Source organism: Aquarana catesbeiana, linkage group LG04, assembly GCF_042186555.1.
Source record: "Aquarana catesbeiana isolate 2022-GZ linkage group LG04, ASM4218655v1, whole genome shotgun sequence".
Taxonomy (NCBI): Eukaryota; Metazoa; Chordata; class Amphibia; order Anura; family Ranidae; genus Aquarana; species Aquarana catesbeiana.
In genome coordinates, this window is record NC_133327.1 from 691125918 (window position 1) to 691141740 (window position 15823).

Consider the following 15823-nt stretch of genomic DNA (forward strand, 5'->3'; position numbering starts at 1 on the left):
GGGAGGGGGTGGGGGGGGTGCAAACTGATCATGTCAGCACTGATCACTGACTCACTGCCCGCTCCCAGCACAGAGACCGAGCTGTCAGTCTGTACAAATGACTGGGAGTCGGCATAGACTGGCTCATGTGACCTCTGTGGCCCCATTTACACCTCAGTGTTTTGTAGCTTATCAATTATTCTCTATGGAGATGGTTCACGTCTCCCCTACAAGTCACCTGAAGGTCAATGCGTTATTGAAGCGTTTTGTTTTTGTTCCATAGAAATGCATGGAAACGCTTGATTTGGGCATTTTAGCACGTTTTTGAGTGTTTTTCTGCGCAAATGCAATGACTATATAATAAATAAATACATAAAATACATCAATAATAATAGAGTAAAAAACCTTAATCCTAATATTGACCCCCCTAACCCTAACATTAACCCCTAATCCTACCCTAATCCTTACCCCTAATTCAAATAATAACCCCTAATCCTAACTCTAATATTTACCCCTAACCCCTAACCCTAATAGTAACCCCTAATCCTAACCCTAATATTTACCCCTAATCTTAACCCCTAACCCTAATAGTAACCCATTAATCCTTACCCCTAACCCTAATATTAACAATAATATTTACCCCTAATCCTAACCCTAATATTAACCCGTAACCCTAAAATTTACTCCTTACCTTAATGTTAACCCTAATCCTTACCCTAATATTGACCCATAACCCTAATAGTAACCCCTAATCCTTACCCCTAACCCTAATCCAAATCCTAATATTAAACCCTAAACCTGATAGTAACTTCTAATCCTAATTTTTACCCCTAATCCTAATAGTAACCACTAATCTTTACCCCTAACCCTAATATTTACCCCTAATCCTAACCCTAATATTTACCCCTAACCCCTAATCCTAATATTAACCTCTAATCCTAATATTAACCCCTAATCCTAACCCCTAACATTGACCCCTAACCTAACAAAATAAATACATCTAATTAAGTTAATTAATAAAATAAGCCCTAACCATAACCTTTAACCCTTAACCTCTTAAAAAAAAAAGATTAAAAAATGAATGAATAAATAAATAATAATAAATGAAAGCAGATGAAAAAGCTGAAAAACAGCAACAAATGATGAAACATGATATTTTTCTCTATTATATCTAATGCTCAAAAATGGATATATAAATGCCCAAAAAAGCGCAGGTGTGAACTCAGCCTATGACAGCTAATCACGGTGGTCACATGATCTGCTGATCCCTCCCTCCAGGCATAGAGACCCTAATAAAGGGACGCCAGGGCTGGATAGGAAGGGGTTAAATTGATGCGCACAGCACACAATGGTAGTTTGGGTCCAGCCTTTGTGTGATATTCGGATACTGTACTATGTATCATTATGTATCCTTTATAGGGGCGCTGAGACTAATATAGATGGTCATTATAAGTTGCCGGGTAGAATAGAAGGGTAGAGAGCTGCTGAAGTGTCTTCCATGTGTGTGCGGATTGTATACTAATGACGGCGTGTTTTCTCTATTTGTGTGCAGTACCTCTTGGCAATGACATTTGTTTATTTTAAGAGAGCCGGATTCAGTATAAATGAGTACACTAGAGCGCATTTCTTTATAGCTTTGTAAGTACCATTTACATTCATGTAATGGGTGTGGTTTATTTATTTGTTCAATGACTTTTTATTACAATGTATACAAGTGTATATATAATATATATAAGTAATGAAGACATCAAATTGTTACATATTCTGTACATATGAGAGCCCATTCACACAGGGACGACTTGTCAGGCGACCTAGTCGCCTGACAAGTCGCCTCCTGTTCTGTACAATGGAACCGTTCTAAGGGGAGCGACGCAAGTCGCTCCGACTTAGGAAAAGGTTCCTGTACGACTTCGGGGGCGACTTGGGGCGACTTGCATAGACTTCTATACAGAAGTCGTTTTGCAAGTCGCCCGGGCAGTCGTTTGCAGGTCGCCTCGCTGAGGCGACCTGCAAGTCGTGTTGCCCCTGTGTGAATGGGGTCTAAGTGCAGTTCAGTATACAAAGACGACATTCATAGCAAATCAGCTAAGAGAAGGCTGTAGGAAGCTAAATAAAGGGGAACCTTCAGTCATTTTTTCATCTTTCCATCTATTAAATCTTCTGCTCTTGTTTTATCTTTGGATAGTAAAACATTTTTTTTCTGCCAGTAAATCCCTTATACAGCCCACTTCCTGTTTCCTGTCTGGTCATTAGTCTAGGCTTATGACATCATACACAGCTCTCTCTCTCTTTCTCTCTCACTTGAGAGAGTTTGCCAGGAAGTAAGGGGGGGATGAGTCTTAAGGGGCCAATGAGAGCTGCAGAGCTGGAGGTGTGCCTCCTGTGTAAATCCAGGAAGTGAACAGGCAGCAGCTTCAGCTGCCCACAGTTAAAATGGCTGCAGCCAGACTCGGCGGAGGGAGATTTCTGCAGCATATTTGGCAAGTACAGAATCACAGTATATATAAAATAATATGCAAAGTGGTTGGAGGGAAGCTTCAGAATGGCAAATTTATGTGAGCAGACTGCAGTTCCTCTTTAAGCACCGTTGTATAATCCAAAAGATCTCAACCATCAAGTCTTTCTGGGATTGGGCGGTCACGCCAAGTATTGATTGGATTTGGATTTCTCTTTGTTTACTTTCCATTTTGTTGATTGAAATAAAAAAAAAAATTATCACTTCGATTTGTGAAGGAATTCTTACTTTACAGCATTTCTTCACACCTGCCTAAAACTTCTACAGTATGAAATGCATGACCCAGCGTCCAATGAAAACCCAGAAAAAACCTCGGCGCTCACCAACTTATATAGAAAATGTGACAATATCTAGCAAGTAAAAGTTGCAGCCGCCCACTGAGATGTCTTCCCACACCACAAATCACACTTAAAAACCGTCATATATTTTTATGGTATTTATTTGATATTTAAAGTATACAGTCTTTGAAAAAGTATTCATACCCCTTGAAATTCTCCACATTTTTTCATGTTACAACCAAAAACGTAAATGTATTTTATTGGGATTTTATGTGATAGACCAACACAGAGTGTCACATAATTGTGAAGTGGAAGAAAAATGATAAATGATACAAATAAAGATGTGAAAAGTGTGGGGGGCATTTGTATGGCGCCCCCCGGAGTCAATACTTTGTAGAACCCCCTTTCTCTACAAGTCTTTTTGGGGATGTCTCTACCAGCTTTGCACATCTAGAGAGGGACATTTCTGCCCATTCTTCTTTGTAAAATATCTCAAGCTCTGTCAGATTGGATGGAGAGCGTCTGTGAACAGCAATTTTCAAGTCTTGTCACAGATTCTCAATGTGATTTAGGTCTGGACTGTGACTGGGCCATTCTAACACATGACTATGCTTTGATCTAAACCATTCCATTGTAGATCTGGCTGGATGTTTCGGGTCGTTGTCCTGCTGGAAGGTGAACCTCCGCCCCAGTCTCAAGTCTTTTGTAGACTCTAACAGGTTTTCTTCTAAGATTGTCCTGTATTTGTCTCCATCCATCTTCCCATCAACTCTGACCAGCTTCCCTGTCCCTGCTGAAGAAAACCATCCCCACCACATGATGCTGCCACCACCACGTTTCACGGTGGGGATGGTGTGTTCAGGGTGATTTGCAGTGTTAGTTTTCCCCACACATAGCGTTTTACTTTTAGGCCATAAAGTTGAATTTTGGTCTCATGTGACCAGATCACCTTCTTCCACATGTTTGCTGTGTCCTCCACATGGCTTCTCACAAACTACAAACAGGACTTCTTATGACTTTCTTTCACCAATGTCTTTCTTCTTGTCACTCTTCCATAAAGGGCAGATTTGTGGAGAACACGACTAATAGTTGTCCTGTGGACAGATTCTCCCACCTGAGCTGTGGATCTCTGCAGCTCCTCCAGAGTTACCATGGACCTCTTGGCTCTTCTCTGATGAATGCTCTCCTTGCCCGGCCGGTCAGTTTAGGTGGACGGCCATGTCTTGGTAGGTTTGTAGTTGTGCCATACTCAATCCATCATCGGAAAATGGAAAGAACAGAGCTCCGTGAGATGTTCAAAGCTTGGGAGATTTTTTTATAGCCTAACCCTGCTTTATACTTCCCCACAACTTTATCCCTGACCTGTCTGGTGTGTTCCTTGGCCTTCATGATGCTGTTTGTTCTCTAAGGTTCTCTAACAAACCTCTGAGGGCTTCACAGAACAGCTGTATTTAGACTGAGATTAAATGACACACAGATGGACACAGATAGTGTGCCATCATTGGTATCAGTGGGAGGAATAGTGCCCCATCATTGGTATTAAATCCGCTTTAAGATACTAAGATTACATTACACACAGGTGGACTCTATTTACTAATTAGGAGACTTCTGAAGACAATTGGTTCCCCTAGATTTTAGTTAGGGGTATCAGAGTAAAGGGGGCTGAATACAAATGCCCCCCCTCCCCCACACTTTTCACATATTTATTTGTATCATTTATCATTTTCCTTCCACTTCACAATTATGTGACACTTTGTGTTGGTCTATCACATAAAATCCCAATAAAATACATTTATGTTTTTGGTTGTAACATGAGAAAATGTGGAAGATTTCAAGGGGTATGAATACTTTTTCAAGGCACTGTAACTAAAGGAATAACTTTTTTACTTTAGTTTTGGATGGAGTGGGGAGGGGTTAGAACCCCTGTCAGTTTTTATTGCTGTCTGTGCCCCCCAATTAAGGAGATTCACACTCTCTATTTGTCCTGTTTACTGATATCATTGAGAGTGAAAGAAAATCCCACATTTCAGGTTGTCCCCAGAAAAGTAATAGAGAGGAAATCTTCCAATGGGGGACACTAGTTCTGGTGACCTGGGGGGGGGGACCCCAAGGAATTCCCTTAGAGTGATACTAAAGTTTTGTTTTTGTTTAAAAATAACAAACAAGCAGTTGGTTTTGCACAGAGCAGCCCCCATCCATCTCCTTCTCGGGCCCCTCTTGGGAGCTCCCGGCCCCTCCCTCCTGTTGAGTGCCCGAGACGTGTATCCATTCAGACATAGAGCTGCGGTGTGGCCCTGCCCCCTCTCTCTCCTTATTGGCTAACTAACTTTGATTAACAGCAGCGGGAGCCAATGGCACCGCTGCTGTGTCTCATCCATTCAGAAGGGAGAGTCCCGGACGGCTGAGACACTGGTGCACATCGCTGGATGGAGAGGGGGGCTCAGGTAAGTATTAGAGGGGCTGAGAGAGGGCTGCAGCACACAGAAGGTTTTTTTATTTACGTGTTTATTGTACATGAACACAACGTCCAAATTTAGTTTAATTAGTACAGTTTTCATCTGAAAAAAAAATCGGAAGAGCAACATTAACGAATGAATACATTACAATACAATGCAACACATTACATCACTTCCCAAGTTGTATTCTATCGTACGAGAATTTTCCTAAGTTGAGTATCCTCTTTTCTTTCGATATGAGAGTAGTATGCTACAAAAAAATGCGCAATCATTCTTCCGATATTCTCATCATGTGTACCAGGCTTAAAACATGACCCCATGTCTGCTACTGCTACGATCGCCTTCACCATCACAGGAGTCAGCTCTTAAAATTATATTAAAGGCAAGTTTTTTTAAATTTTTTTTTAAATAACAGACATGTTACAGACATGTTACAGACATGTTATAGACATGTTATACTTACCGGCTCTGTATTGGTTTTGCACAGAGTCACCCCAATCCTCCTCTTCTCGGGCACCCCCCTCACCGGCACTCCTGACCCCCTCTCAGTGCCCCCAGAGCAGACAGCTTGCTATGGGGGCTTACTCCTGAGTGCCTATTCACACACACAGAGCCGCGGCTCGACCCGCCCCCTCTCTCCTCTCATTGGTCGATGGCTCCCGCTGCTGTCTTAGCCAATGAGGAGGGAGAGTCCCGGAGAGCCGAGGCTGTCATTGCACATTGCCGGATCACGATGGAGCTCAGGTAAGTATTGGGGGGGTGGGTGGGGTGCTGTATAGAGAAGGTTTTTTTTTTTACCTTCATGCATAGAATACATGAAGGTAGAAAATCTTACAACCTCTTTAACTGCCATTTGCAGATTGAAGCTCATCCCCTTTATCTGCAGATGAATGAAACAAAAGATACAAAAGTAACAATGTTGCATTATATTTGTTTCAGAAGGTCATTTTTCCACTTTAACACTTCAGCCCCGGAAGAATTTACTCCCTTAATGACCAGGCCATATTATTTTATGCAATAAAGCACTGCGTTACTTTTTAACTGACAATTGCGCGGCCATGCAAAGCTGTACACAAATAAAATTTGTGTCCTTTTTTTCCCCACAAATACAGATTTCTTTTGGTGGTATTTGATCACCTCTGCGGTTTTTATTTTTTGAGCTATAAACAAAAAAAGAGTGACAATTTTGAAAAAAAAAAATTTTTTTTTAACTTTTTGCTATAACACATATCCCCAAAAAATATATAAAAAAAAAAAACACAAATATATTCATCAGTTTTAGGCCGATATGTATTCTGCTACATAGTTTTGATAAATAAAATCCTAATAAGCGTATATTGATTGGTTTACAATATGGGGGATATATTTATGGCATTTTTATTATTTTTTATTTTATTTTACTAGTAATGGCGGCGATCTGCGATTACTACTAGGACCGCGACATTGTGCGGCGGACAGATCGGACACTTTTGACACTTTTTTTTGGGACCATTGACATTATTACAGTGATCAGTGCTTAAAATATCCACTGATCACTGTATAAATGACACTGAGAGGGAAGGGGTTAACACTAGGGGGCGATTAAGTGTTCCCTAGGGAGGTGTTTCTAGGGGGGGACTGACAGGGAATAGAGAGAGATCGCTGTTCCTAATCACTAGGAACAGACGATCTCTCTCTACTCCCCTGTCAGAACAGGGATCTGCTTTGTTTACACTGGCAGATCCCCGTTCTGGCTCTATGTGGAGCCATCGCGGGTGGCTGACGGACATAGCGGCCGCGCACATCGGCTCCGGCGATGCGTTGCAGGCGCACGTGCCTGCTATAGTTATTACACGAAGCTTCGTACCGATACAGCGATAGATCTGCCCTGCGGCAGGTCAGCAAGTGGTTAAGCCACTTTAGCCCTCGTTCACATTGAAGAGATTGGTCATGCAATTAGACGGGTCAAATCGCATGACAAGTCGCAGCCTATTTCCGGCAATGGCACTGTTCCGGCGTCGCACCGATGTGCAAAAGAAGTTCCTGCACTACTTTTGTCCATTTTCGGGTGCGACTTCAATGGAAATCTGTGCATGAAGCTCCACGGATTTCTTTCAAGGGGGAATAAACACTGAGCTCAGAGCTATTGCATCTCAGAGGAGGGAAAGCCAGTGTAAGGGGGTTTGAATCAGATAAAAAGTTCACTCCTGTGATGGAGGAGGTGAGCGGTAATGACGAGGCCTCACCGAGCAACGTCCTGGGAGTATTCCAGTCAGGCTACAGGAGGTGTGGAAATGTCCTACACCTATAGTAAGGACCAGGGACGGCCCGTCCATTGTGGGCACACAGGTGCTGCCCCCCTTATCCATGCCACCACCCACCCATCCATGCCACCGCCCTCCCTATCCATGCCACCACCCATCCATGCCACCGCCCTCCCTATCCATGCCACCACCCACCCATCCATGCCACCGCCCTCCCTATCCATGCGTCTGGCCCCTTTCAGGACAGTGGGCGCATGAATTTCTATGGCAGGGGAGTGTTTTTTGAAGCACCTGATTAGAGCCACAAACTCTAATAGGCTTCAGAATAGGGTGGGCCCGGGACACAGAGCATTGCGTCCGGAGCCCACCCAGGTGTGTTGCAAGAGCGAATGAATTTTCGCTCTTGCAACACTGATCCTCCTCCGGCCAATCGGGAAGCAGGTATGATACCTGTCACCCGATTGGCTGAAAGGACAGGCAATCCTTTTGGATGCCTAGGAGGAAGGGGAGGAGACGCACGGAGGAACCGAGAAGGAGAAGACACAGGAGCCGATGCCCAATTCCCGCCGCAGCCTGATGTCCGCCCATGCCCCAATCCCCACCAATTGTCCAATGTGCCCGCCGCTACCAGATGTGCTTGCCCCCTGTGATTGCCCCCTGTGATTGTGCCTGATAGGGTAAGTACCGGTGGACTGGCAGACAGTGAGGGGGTGGGGGGGTTGAGGTGCCGTAGGGGGGGTGGGTTTGTTCCCCCCCCCCCCCCCAAAAAAAACAAAAAAACACCAGCCGCCACTGGTAAGGACATTGTCCATCTTTGGTCAGATCTGCACAGTTTGTTTTTATTCATAAACACCCCTCTACCTTTATAGGAAGTGTTTATGTAAAGGTGAACTAACCCTATAGAATTCCATGATGACCATAACTAATCTTAAAAATACCCCCCCCCCCCCACACACACACACACACTCCTAACACCTATTCTGCCTTAAAGAGTATATATATGAAGTTGACCAGACATGTGTAATGTGAAGCATGATCCCGGAATGAAGGCTTTCCTTGTTCTTTATTGTTTAGATATCTGGCAAACACGGTGGAAGAAGACAATGAAGAAGCCAAATACGAGATCTTCCCCTGGGCACTAGGAAAGAACTGGACGCGGCTCTTCCCAGACTTCCTAAGAGCGAGGGATGAGCTGTGGTCGCGCATCCAGCACCGAGCGTCCGTCAGCCGGCGTTGCTGTGATGAGGTCAGTCGATTCGACAAACACGTTTAAAAAGGGAACGGGATCGAGCTTCTCATTTCATTCTTCTGAATGAGAGGCGAAATCAACTCCACAACTGCCCAGAGCGATCGATCAGGATTCATCCTCCCGGTGTAACGAGGAATTTACTGGCTGAGCGGGAGCTCACTATCTCCGTTTTTTATGAATCCATCGCATGGAGTTCAACTTGGGTTGCCACCTCATCCCTTTAAACCCGAACACATATTAACCCCTTCAACACTGGGGGGCACTTCCCGCACCTTCCTGCCCAGGACAATTTTCAGCTTTCAGCGCTGTCACTTTTTAAATGACAATTGCACAGTCATGCTACACTGTAACCAAACTACATTTTTATCATTTTGTTCCCACAAATAGAGCTTTCTTTTGCTGGTATCTGATCACCTCTGTGTTTTTTATTTTTTGCTAAACGAATAAAAAAAGACCGAAAATTAAAAAAAAAAAAAAAGTTTTTCTTTGTTTTTGTTATAAAATTTTGTAAAGAAGTAAGTTTTCTCCTTCACTGATGGGCACTGATAAGGCGGCACCGATGAGGTGGCACTGATGGGCACTGATAGGCGACACTGATATGCGGCACTGATGGGCATTGATAGGCGACACTGACAGGGCACTGAAAGGCTGCACTGATGGGTATTTATGGGTGGCACTGATAGACGGCACTGATGAGCACTGATAGACGGCACTGAAAGGCAGCACTAATGGGCATCGATGGGCAATGATGGCTGGCACTGGATTTCATTGATAGGCATCACTGGCAGGCATTTTACAATGGTACTGATTGGTAGCTGCCTGGGCACAGATTGGCATTTCCCTGGTGGTCCAGTGTGGTGGCCATCCCTGGTGGTCCTGGCGACATCCTGGTGGTCCTGGGCGGGTATCCGGAGAGCAGCCAATCGGCTCTCCTCTACTCGCATCTGTCAGACGCGAGTGAGGAAAAGCCAATCAACGGCTCTTCCTGTTTACATCATGTTTAGCTGCGATTGGACACGGCTGATCATGTGGTAAAGAGTCTCCGTCAGAGACTCTTTACCTAGATCGGAGTTGCGGAGTGTCTGACTGACACGCCGCAACAACGATCGCCGCGATGCGCGCCCCGGGGTTGCGCAGCGGCTTGATATCCTGGCGACGTCATATGACGTCCGGTCAGGATATCGCAACCACTTTGCCGATGTCATAATGCTATATGGTAATAATGCAAGTGGTTAATTACACGGGTACTGAGGCTGATTTAATGCAGATGAGGCACTAAGTGAGGTTAATTACCACCTTTAATAAGCCACAAAACCCGTGTAATTCATATGTGTTCAGGTTTATGGCCTGTACACACGATCCGAATATCGTAGGGCAGATCGTACGGCCGTTTTCGCTTAATAGTCGCAAGTAGAAATTAAATAGGTAGATAAAGTCATGAAAATTCTCGTACGACAGAAAAAAAAAATCGGAAGTGATGTCACGTGTTGTAATGTATTTTTGGACGACAACTATACTGACTAAACGAAAATCGTACGATCTGGATTGGTACGAGGAAAATTTCCATGCATGTCCGATCAAATAATATCGGATGAACTGTCGTGATCGGATCTCGAAAGTAGTGTACACACGATCCAAAAATTGTACAATTCTTCCTCGGACGACCGTTTTCGTCCGATGTTCGGATCGTGTGTACATAAACTCCCCTCTGTTATCCTATGTGCACACATAGATGCACACATTGGACGTTTTTGGACATTTATCAGCAGAGGAGTTTATGGGCTGTTGTCTGAACACCCTAAAATCGCTTTCAGGAGCTGTTTTTCTGACCACAAAAAAACGTTTAAAAACGTTAAACACGCATTAAACGCTCAAAAACGTGCCACCTCATCGGTGCCGCCTTATCAGTGCTCATCAGTGCAGCTTATCAGTGCCCATCAGTGAAGGAGAAAACTTACTTATTTACAAAATTTTATAACAAAAACAAAGAAAAACTTTTTTTTTTTCTTTCAAAATTTTCGGTCTTTTTTTATTCGTTTAGCAAAAAGTAAAAAACGCAGAGGTGATGAAAAAGAAAGCTCTATTTGTGGGGACAAAATGATAAAAATGTAGTTTGGTTACAGTGTAGCATGACCGCACAATTGTCATTTAAAAAGTGACAGCGCTGAAAGCTGAAAATTTTTTTTTTCTTAAAAAAAAAAAAAGCGCTAATAAACGCTATTGCAAAAATGTTAAAAAACGTTAAAAAACTCACTGTAAAGCTACTGGTGTTTTTATAACTTTTTTTAACGTCCGGTGTGCATGGAGCCTTAAAGGGATGAGGTGGCAACCCATAAGCTGGCAATACACCATACAATTTTCTTATTCAATTTCCTTTAGATTTACCTTCAACAATGTAAGTACAAGGGCCGGCCTGATTGCGCACAAAAATTAAAAGTGTTTAGATTTGACCTCATATTTATATGGTTTTGGTAAATCTAAAGGAAATCTATAGAAGAAAATGGTATAAATGTATGGCCAGCCTAAGTTCAACTACTACAGGGATTGCTATGAGCCGAAATTACAAGGACCATTTACATTTTTCTAAAACATCGTATATTTTTAGACTTGCTAGTAAATGACAAAGCTAATGTTGGATTGGAAACTCATATACAGTGGGGGGGGGGGGGGGGGGGGATACCGATCGTCTCCCCTGCAGATTGTGTAGTTTTGCCCACTTACATAGAAATGAAGGGTCTATAATTTTTATCATAGGTGTATTTTATATGATAGAGACAGAATATCAACCAAAAATCCAGAAAAAACACACATGATACAAATGTTGTAAATGGAGTTGCAGTTCAGTGAGTAAAATAAGTATTTGATCCCCAAGCAGAACATGACGTAGTAGTTGGTGGAGAAACCCTTGTTGGTGATCACAGAGGTCCGAAGTTTCTTGTAGGCGGTGATCAGTTTCCACACATCTCAGGAGGGATTTTTTCTTCGTTACAGATCTTCTCTAAATCCTTAAAGGGGTTGTAATCCCTCGTACATCCTATGCATTAAGGTGTAAAAACACCCCCCCCCCCCCCCCCCCGTTTTACTTACCTGAGCCCTAGAACTTGACCTGTCCCTCTGCAGGGGGTTCTCGGCTCTTGATTGGATAGATTGATAGCAGCGCAGCCATTGGCTCCCGCTGCTGTCAATCAAATCCAATGATGCGGGGGGGGCGGGGCCGAGTCATACATTCGGCGGCTATGGATGAATTGGCTATGGACGGCTGTGGGCAAACTTACACAATCTACAGGGGATCAAATCATTATTCTCCCCACTGTAAGTTCCACGTCTCAGAAGATTTATTATAATATAATAAATAAATGACAGCCAACTTTGTGAGACCCTGCCAGGCAGTATAGCTTTGTCTCACATAGCTCTGACCCAAGCATTTCTGCATGTTTTCCTGGGACTGTTAGGCTGCATTCACACTAGTGCGACTTGCCATACGACTTCGGACACATAAAGTCACATGACAAGTCGCAGCCCATTGGTTTCAATGGAACCCGTTCAAATCTATGCGGCTTAAAGTCACAACAACTTTGGAAAGGTTCTGGCATTACTTTGATGCGACTTGAGTGCCAGAGAGTGTAAAAGTCACATCAAAGTCGCACTGAAAATCGCACGACTTTGGAGTTGCACAGGCGTGAACGGAGCCCTCTGAGAAAAACTATAAAATACAATCAGATTCTCCTGTCACTAAGAATAACTCTGCAATTAACTCCACTCTCATAAATTCCACTTACAATATCATATACATAAATCAAAAATCTATATATCAAAATTACTGACATGCAAAATATATATCACAAAGTCCTTGTGCAAAAAGTGCAAATTCCTCTATTAATTGTTGTGATTTCGACTCTTTACGTGCTGCTGTGTATCATCTGTATTCATTTGTGACTTAGTGACCCACCACCACCTTTTGGATCGGCCACTCACCAGATGTTTCTTATGTGATACGCCTTTGGTTCATTAATGGGATTACCACTCCACCTTTTTACTGCTCCCCACCGGCTATGCTTGAGCTTTGGTTTTCCTCATGCAAAGTATATAGACAACGATCATTGCGCAATGCGTTTAAAACTGTTTATTATCATAAAATACAAAAGTGTACACTCACATTTAAAAGTGCCCTCGAGCCGGCACTAAGCTATTCCAGCAGTTAAGGATGGGTGTCATTCAATAGCGTGGTCAGCCTGTGTGCGATGTGAGTAATCCCCGCATCCGGCTTGCGCTTCACCCCTCGTTCCCGTTCGTGTCTCCACCAGCTACGGACGTTCCCGCTCACGTGATTCAAAATCTCCCAGCAGCATCTACGCGTTTCGCATCATAGTATGCGTCATCAGGAAGCTGGCGCAGACAGCGCGGACCTGCATTCCCGGGAGGCCGTCATATGACGGCCTCCCTTGTGCACGCTCCCTGGCGCGCTGTGATCCCCGAGTCACTGAGACTCGGCTGATCACCGATCCGAGTAAGGGGCCGGTCCCGGCCCCTTACCATGTGATCAGCTGTCAGCCAATGACAGCTGATCACATGATGTAAACAAAACATCGGTAATCGTTTTTTTTTTTTTACTCACGCTGACAGCGCGAGTAGAAAAAAAAACGATCACCGGCTCACATGTCAGGGACATCGGTCCCGAAGTGGAAGAGGCACATCTGCCTCATCAGTGCCACCTAACACTGCCCACAGTGCCACCTAACAGTGCCCACAGTGCCACCTAACACTGCCCACAGTGCCACCTATCAATGCCAACAAGTGCCACCTATCAATGCCCACCTGTAGTGCCAATCAGTGCCACCTGCCAGTGCTTCCCATCACTGCCACCCATCAGTGCCCATCACTGCCACCCATCAGTGCCCATCACTGCTGCCTATCAGTGCCCATCACTGCCGCCTCATCAGGGTACATCAATGAAGGAGAAAAATTACCCATTTTAAATTTTTTATAACAAAATATAAAAAAATAAAATTTTTTTTTTTTTTTTTAAATTCAGTTTTTTACATTTTTTTAACAAAAAGTAAAAACCGCAGAGGTGATCAAATACCACCAAAAGAAAGCTCTATTTGTGGTGAAAAAATGATAAAAATTTCATTTGGGTACAGTGTTGTATGACCGCGCAATTGTCATTCAAAGTGCGTCAGCGCTGAAAGCTGAAAATTGGTCTGGATAGGAGGGGGGTTTAAGTGCCCAGTAAGCAAGTGGTTAATGAACCAAAGGCGTATCACATAAGAAACATCTGGTGAGTGGCCGATCCAAAAGGTGGTGGTGGGTCACTAAGTCACAAATGAATACAGATGATACACAGCAGCACGTAAAGAGTCGAAATCACAACAATTAATAGAGGAATTTGCACTTTTTGCACAAGGACTTTGTGATATATATTTTGCATGTCAGTAATTTTGATATACAGATTGTTGATTTATATATATGATATTGTAAGGGGAATTTATGGGAGGTTTTTCTAATTTTTTAATTTTAATTTTTTGCACAGTAATAGGAAAGTGATGTACAATTATGAGCGGTGTATGGTAAAAGAGTAGCGCACTCACACACAATAATTATGATTTTTAGTCCATTTCACTGAATGGTTTTTTGAATGCAGCAACTCCAAATCGGGTATAAAAGGGTAATTAAGCGGAAATTTTTTGCGCCGGTGACACACATATTAATTAACTCCACTCTGCTAGTGCCATCCCTTTATATACCACCCCTGTGCTAGTACTATCCCTTTATATACCACCCCTGTGCTAGTACTATCCCTTTATATACCACCCCTGTGCTAGTACTATCCCTTTATATACCACCCCTGTGCAAGTACTATCCCTTTATATACCACCCCTGTGCTAGTACTATCCCTTTATATACCACCCCTGTGCTAGTACTATTCCTTTATATACCACCCCTGTGCTAGTACTATTCCTTTATATACCACCCCTGTGCTAGTACTATCCCTTTATATACCACCCCTGTGCTAGTACTATTCCTTTATATACCATCCCTGTGCTAGTACTATCCCTTTATATACCATCCCTGTGCTAGTACTATCCCTTTATATACCACCCCTGTGCTAGTACTATCCCTTTATATACCATCCCTGTGCTAGTACTATCCCTTTATATACCATCCCTGTGCTAGTACTATCCCTTTATATACCACCCCTGTGCTAGTACTATCCCTTTATATACCATCCCTGTGAAAGTACTATTCCTTTATATACCACCCCTGTGCTAGTACTATCCCTTTATATACCATCCCTGTGAAAGTACTATCCCTTTATATACCACCCCTGTGCTAGTACTATCCCTTTATATACCACCCCTGTGCTAGTACTATCCCTTTATATACCACCCCTGTGCTAGTACTATTCCTTTATATACCACCCCTGTGCTAGTACTATCCCTTTATATACCACCCCTGTGAAAGTACTATCCCTTTATATACCACCCCTGTGAAAGTACTATCCCTTTATATACGGACCTCTTTTGTTGGCTCCAACTTGTCTTGCATACACACGGTCACACAAATGTTGGCCAACAATTACGAACGTAGTGACATACAAGACGTACGGCGAGCCGATAAAAAGGAAGTTCAATAGTCATGCGCCACCCTTTGGGCTCCTTCTGCCAATGTCGTGTTTGGTGAGCATTGATTCCGAGCATGCGTGTTTGTACTTCGGACTTTTGTACGACGGACTTGTGTACACACGATCGGAAAGTCCGACAACACACATTTGTTGGCGGAAAATTTGAGAACATGCTAGCCAACATTTGTTGGCGGAAAGCCCGACAACAATTGTTCGATGGAGCGTACGCACGGTCGGACTTTCCGCCAACAAGCTCACATCCAACATTTCCCGTTGGAAAATCTGATCGTGTGTACGCGGCATAAGTCTCTCAAAGACTTCAACCAATACAAATCTGCCCTCCAAAGATACAATTCTTGCCTCCACACTGCCAAGCAGACCTATTTCATCACTCTCATTAACACCTTCTCATCCAGTCCCTTCAACTCTCTACTTCGTCCTCCACCACCTCCACCCACTAACTCACTCACTGCTCAGGAGA

At 43.5% G+C, this 15823-nt stretch overlaps 2 protein-coding genes across 3 annotated transcripts in view; one reads left to right on the top strand and one right to left on the bottom strand.

Annotated features, from left to right (window-relative positions):
- The window catches only part of PPP1CB (protein phosphatase 1 catalytic subunit beta), a 336969-nt gene that overhangs the window by 104043 nt on the left and 217103 nt on the right, over positions 1 to 15823 (bottom strand). The gene's annotated exons all lie outside the window — the stretch shown is intronic.
- SPDYA (speedy/RINGO cell cycle regulator family member A) overlaps positions 1 to 15823 on the top strand; it is a 44316-nt gene that overhangs the window by 14526 nt on the left and 13967 nt on the right. Inside the window, exons 4-5 of the mRNA XM_073628795.1 lie at positions 1532 to 1617; positions 8546 to 8717. Of these exons, the coding sequence (XP_073484896.1) occupies positions 1532 to 1617; positions 8546 to 8717 (258 nt within the window). The remainder of the gene's footprint in view (positions 1 to 1531; positions 1618 to 8545; positions 8718 to 15823) is intronic.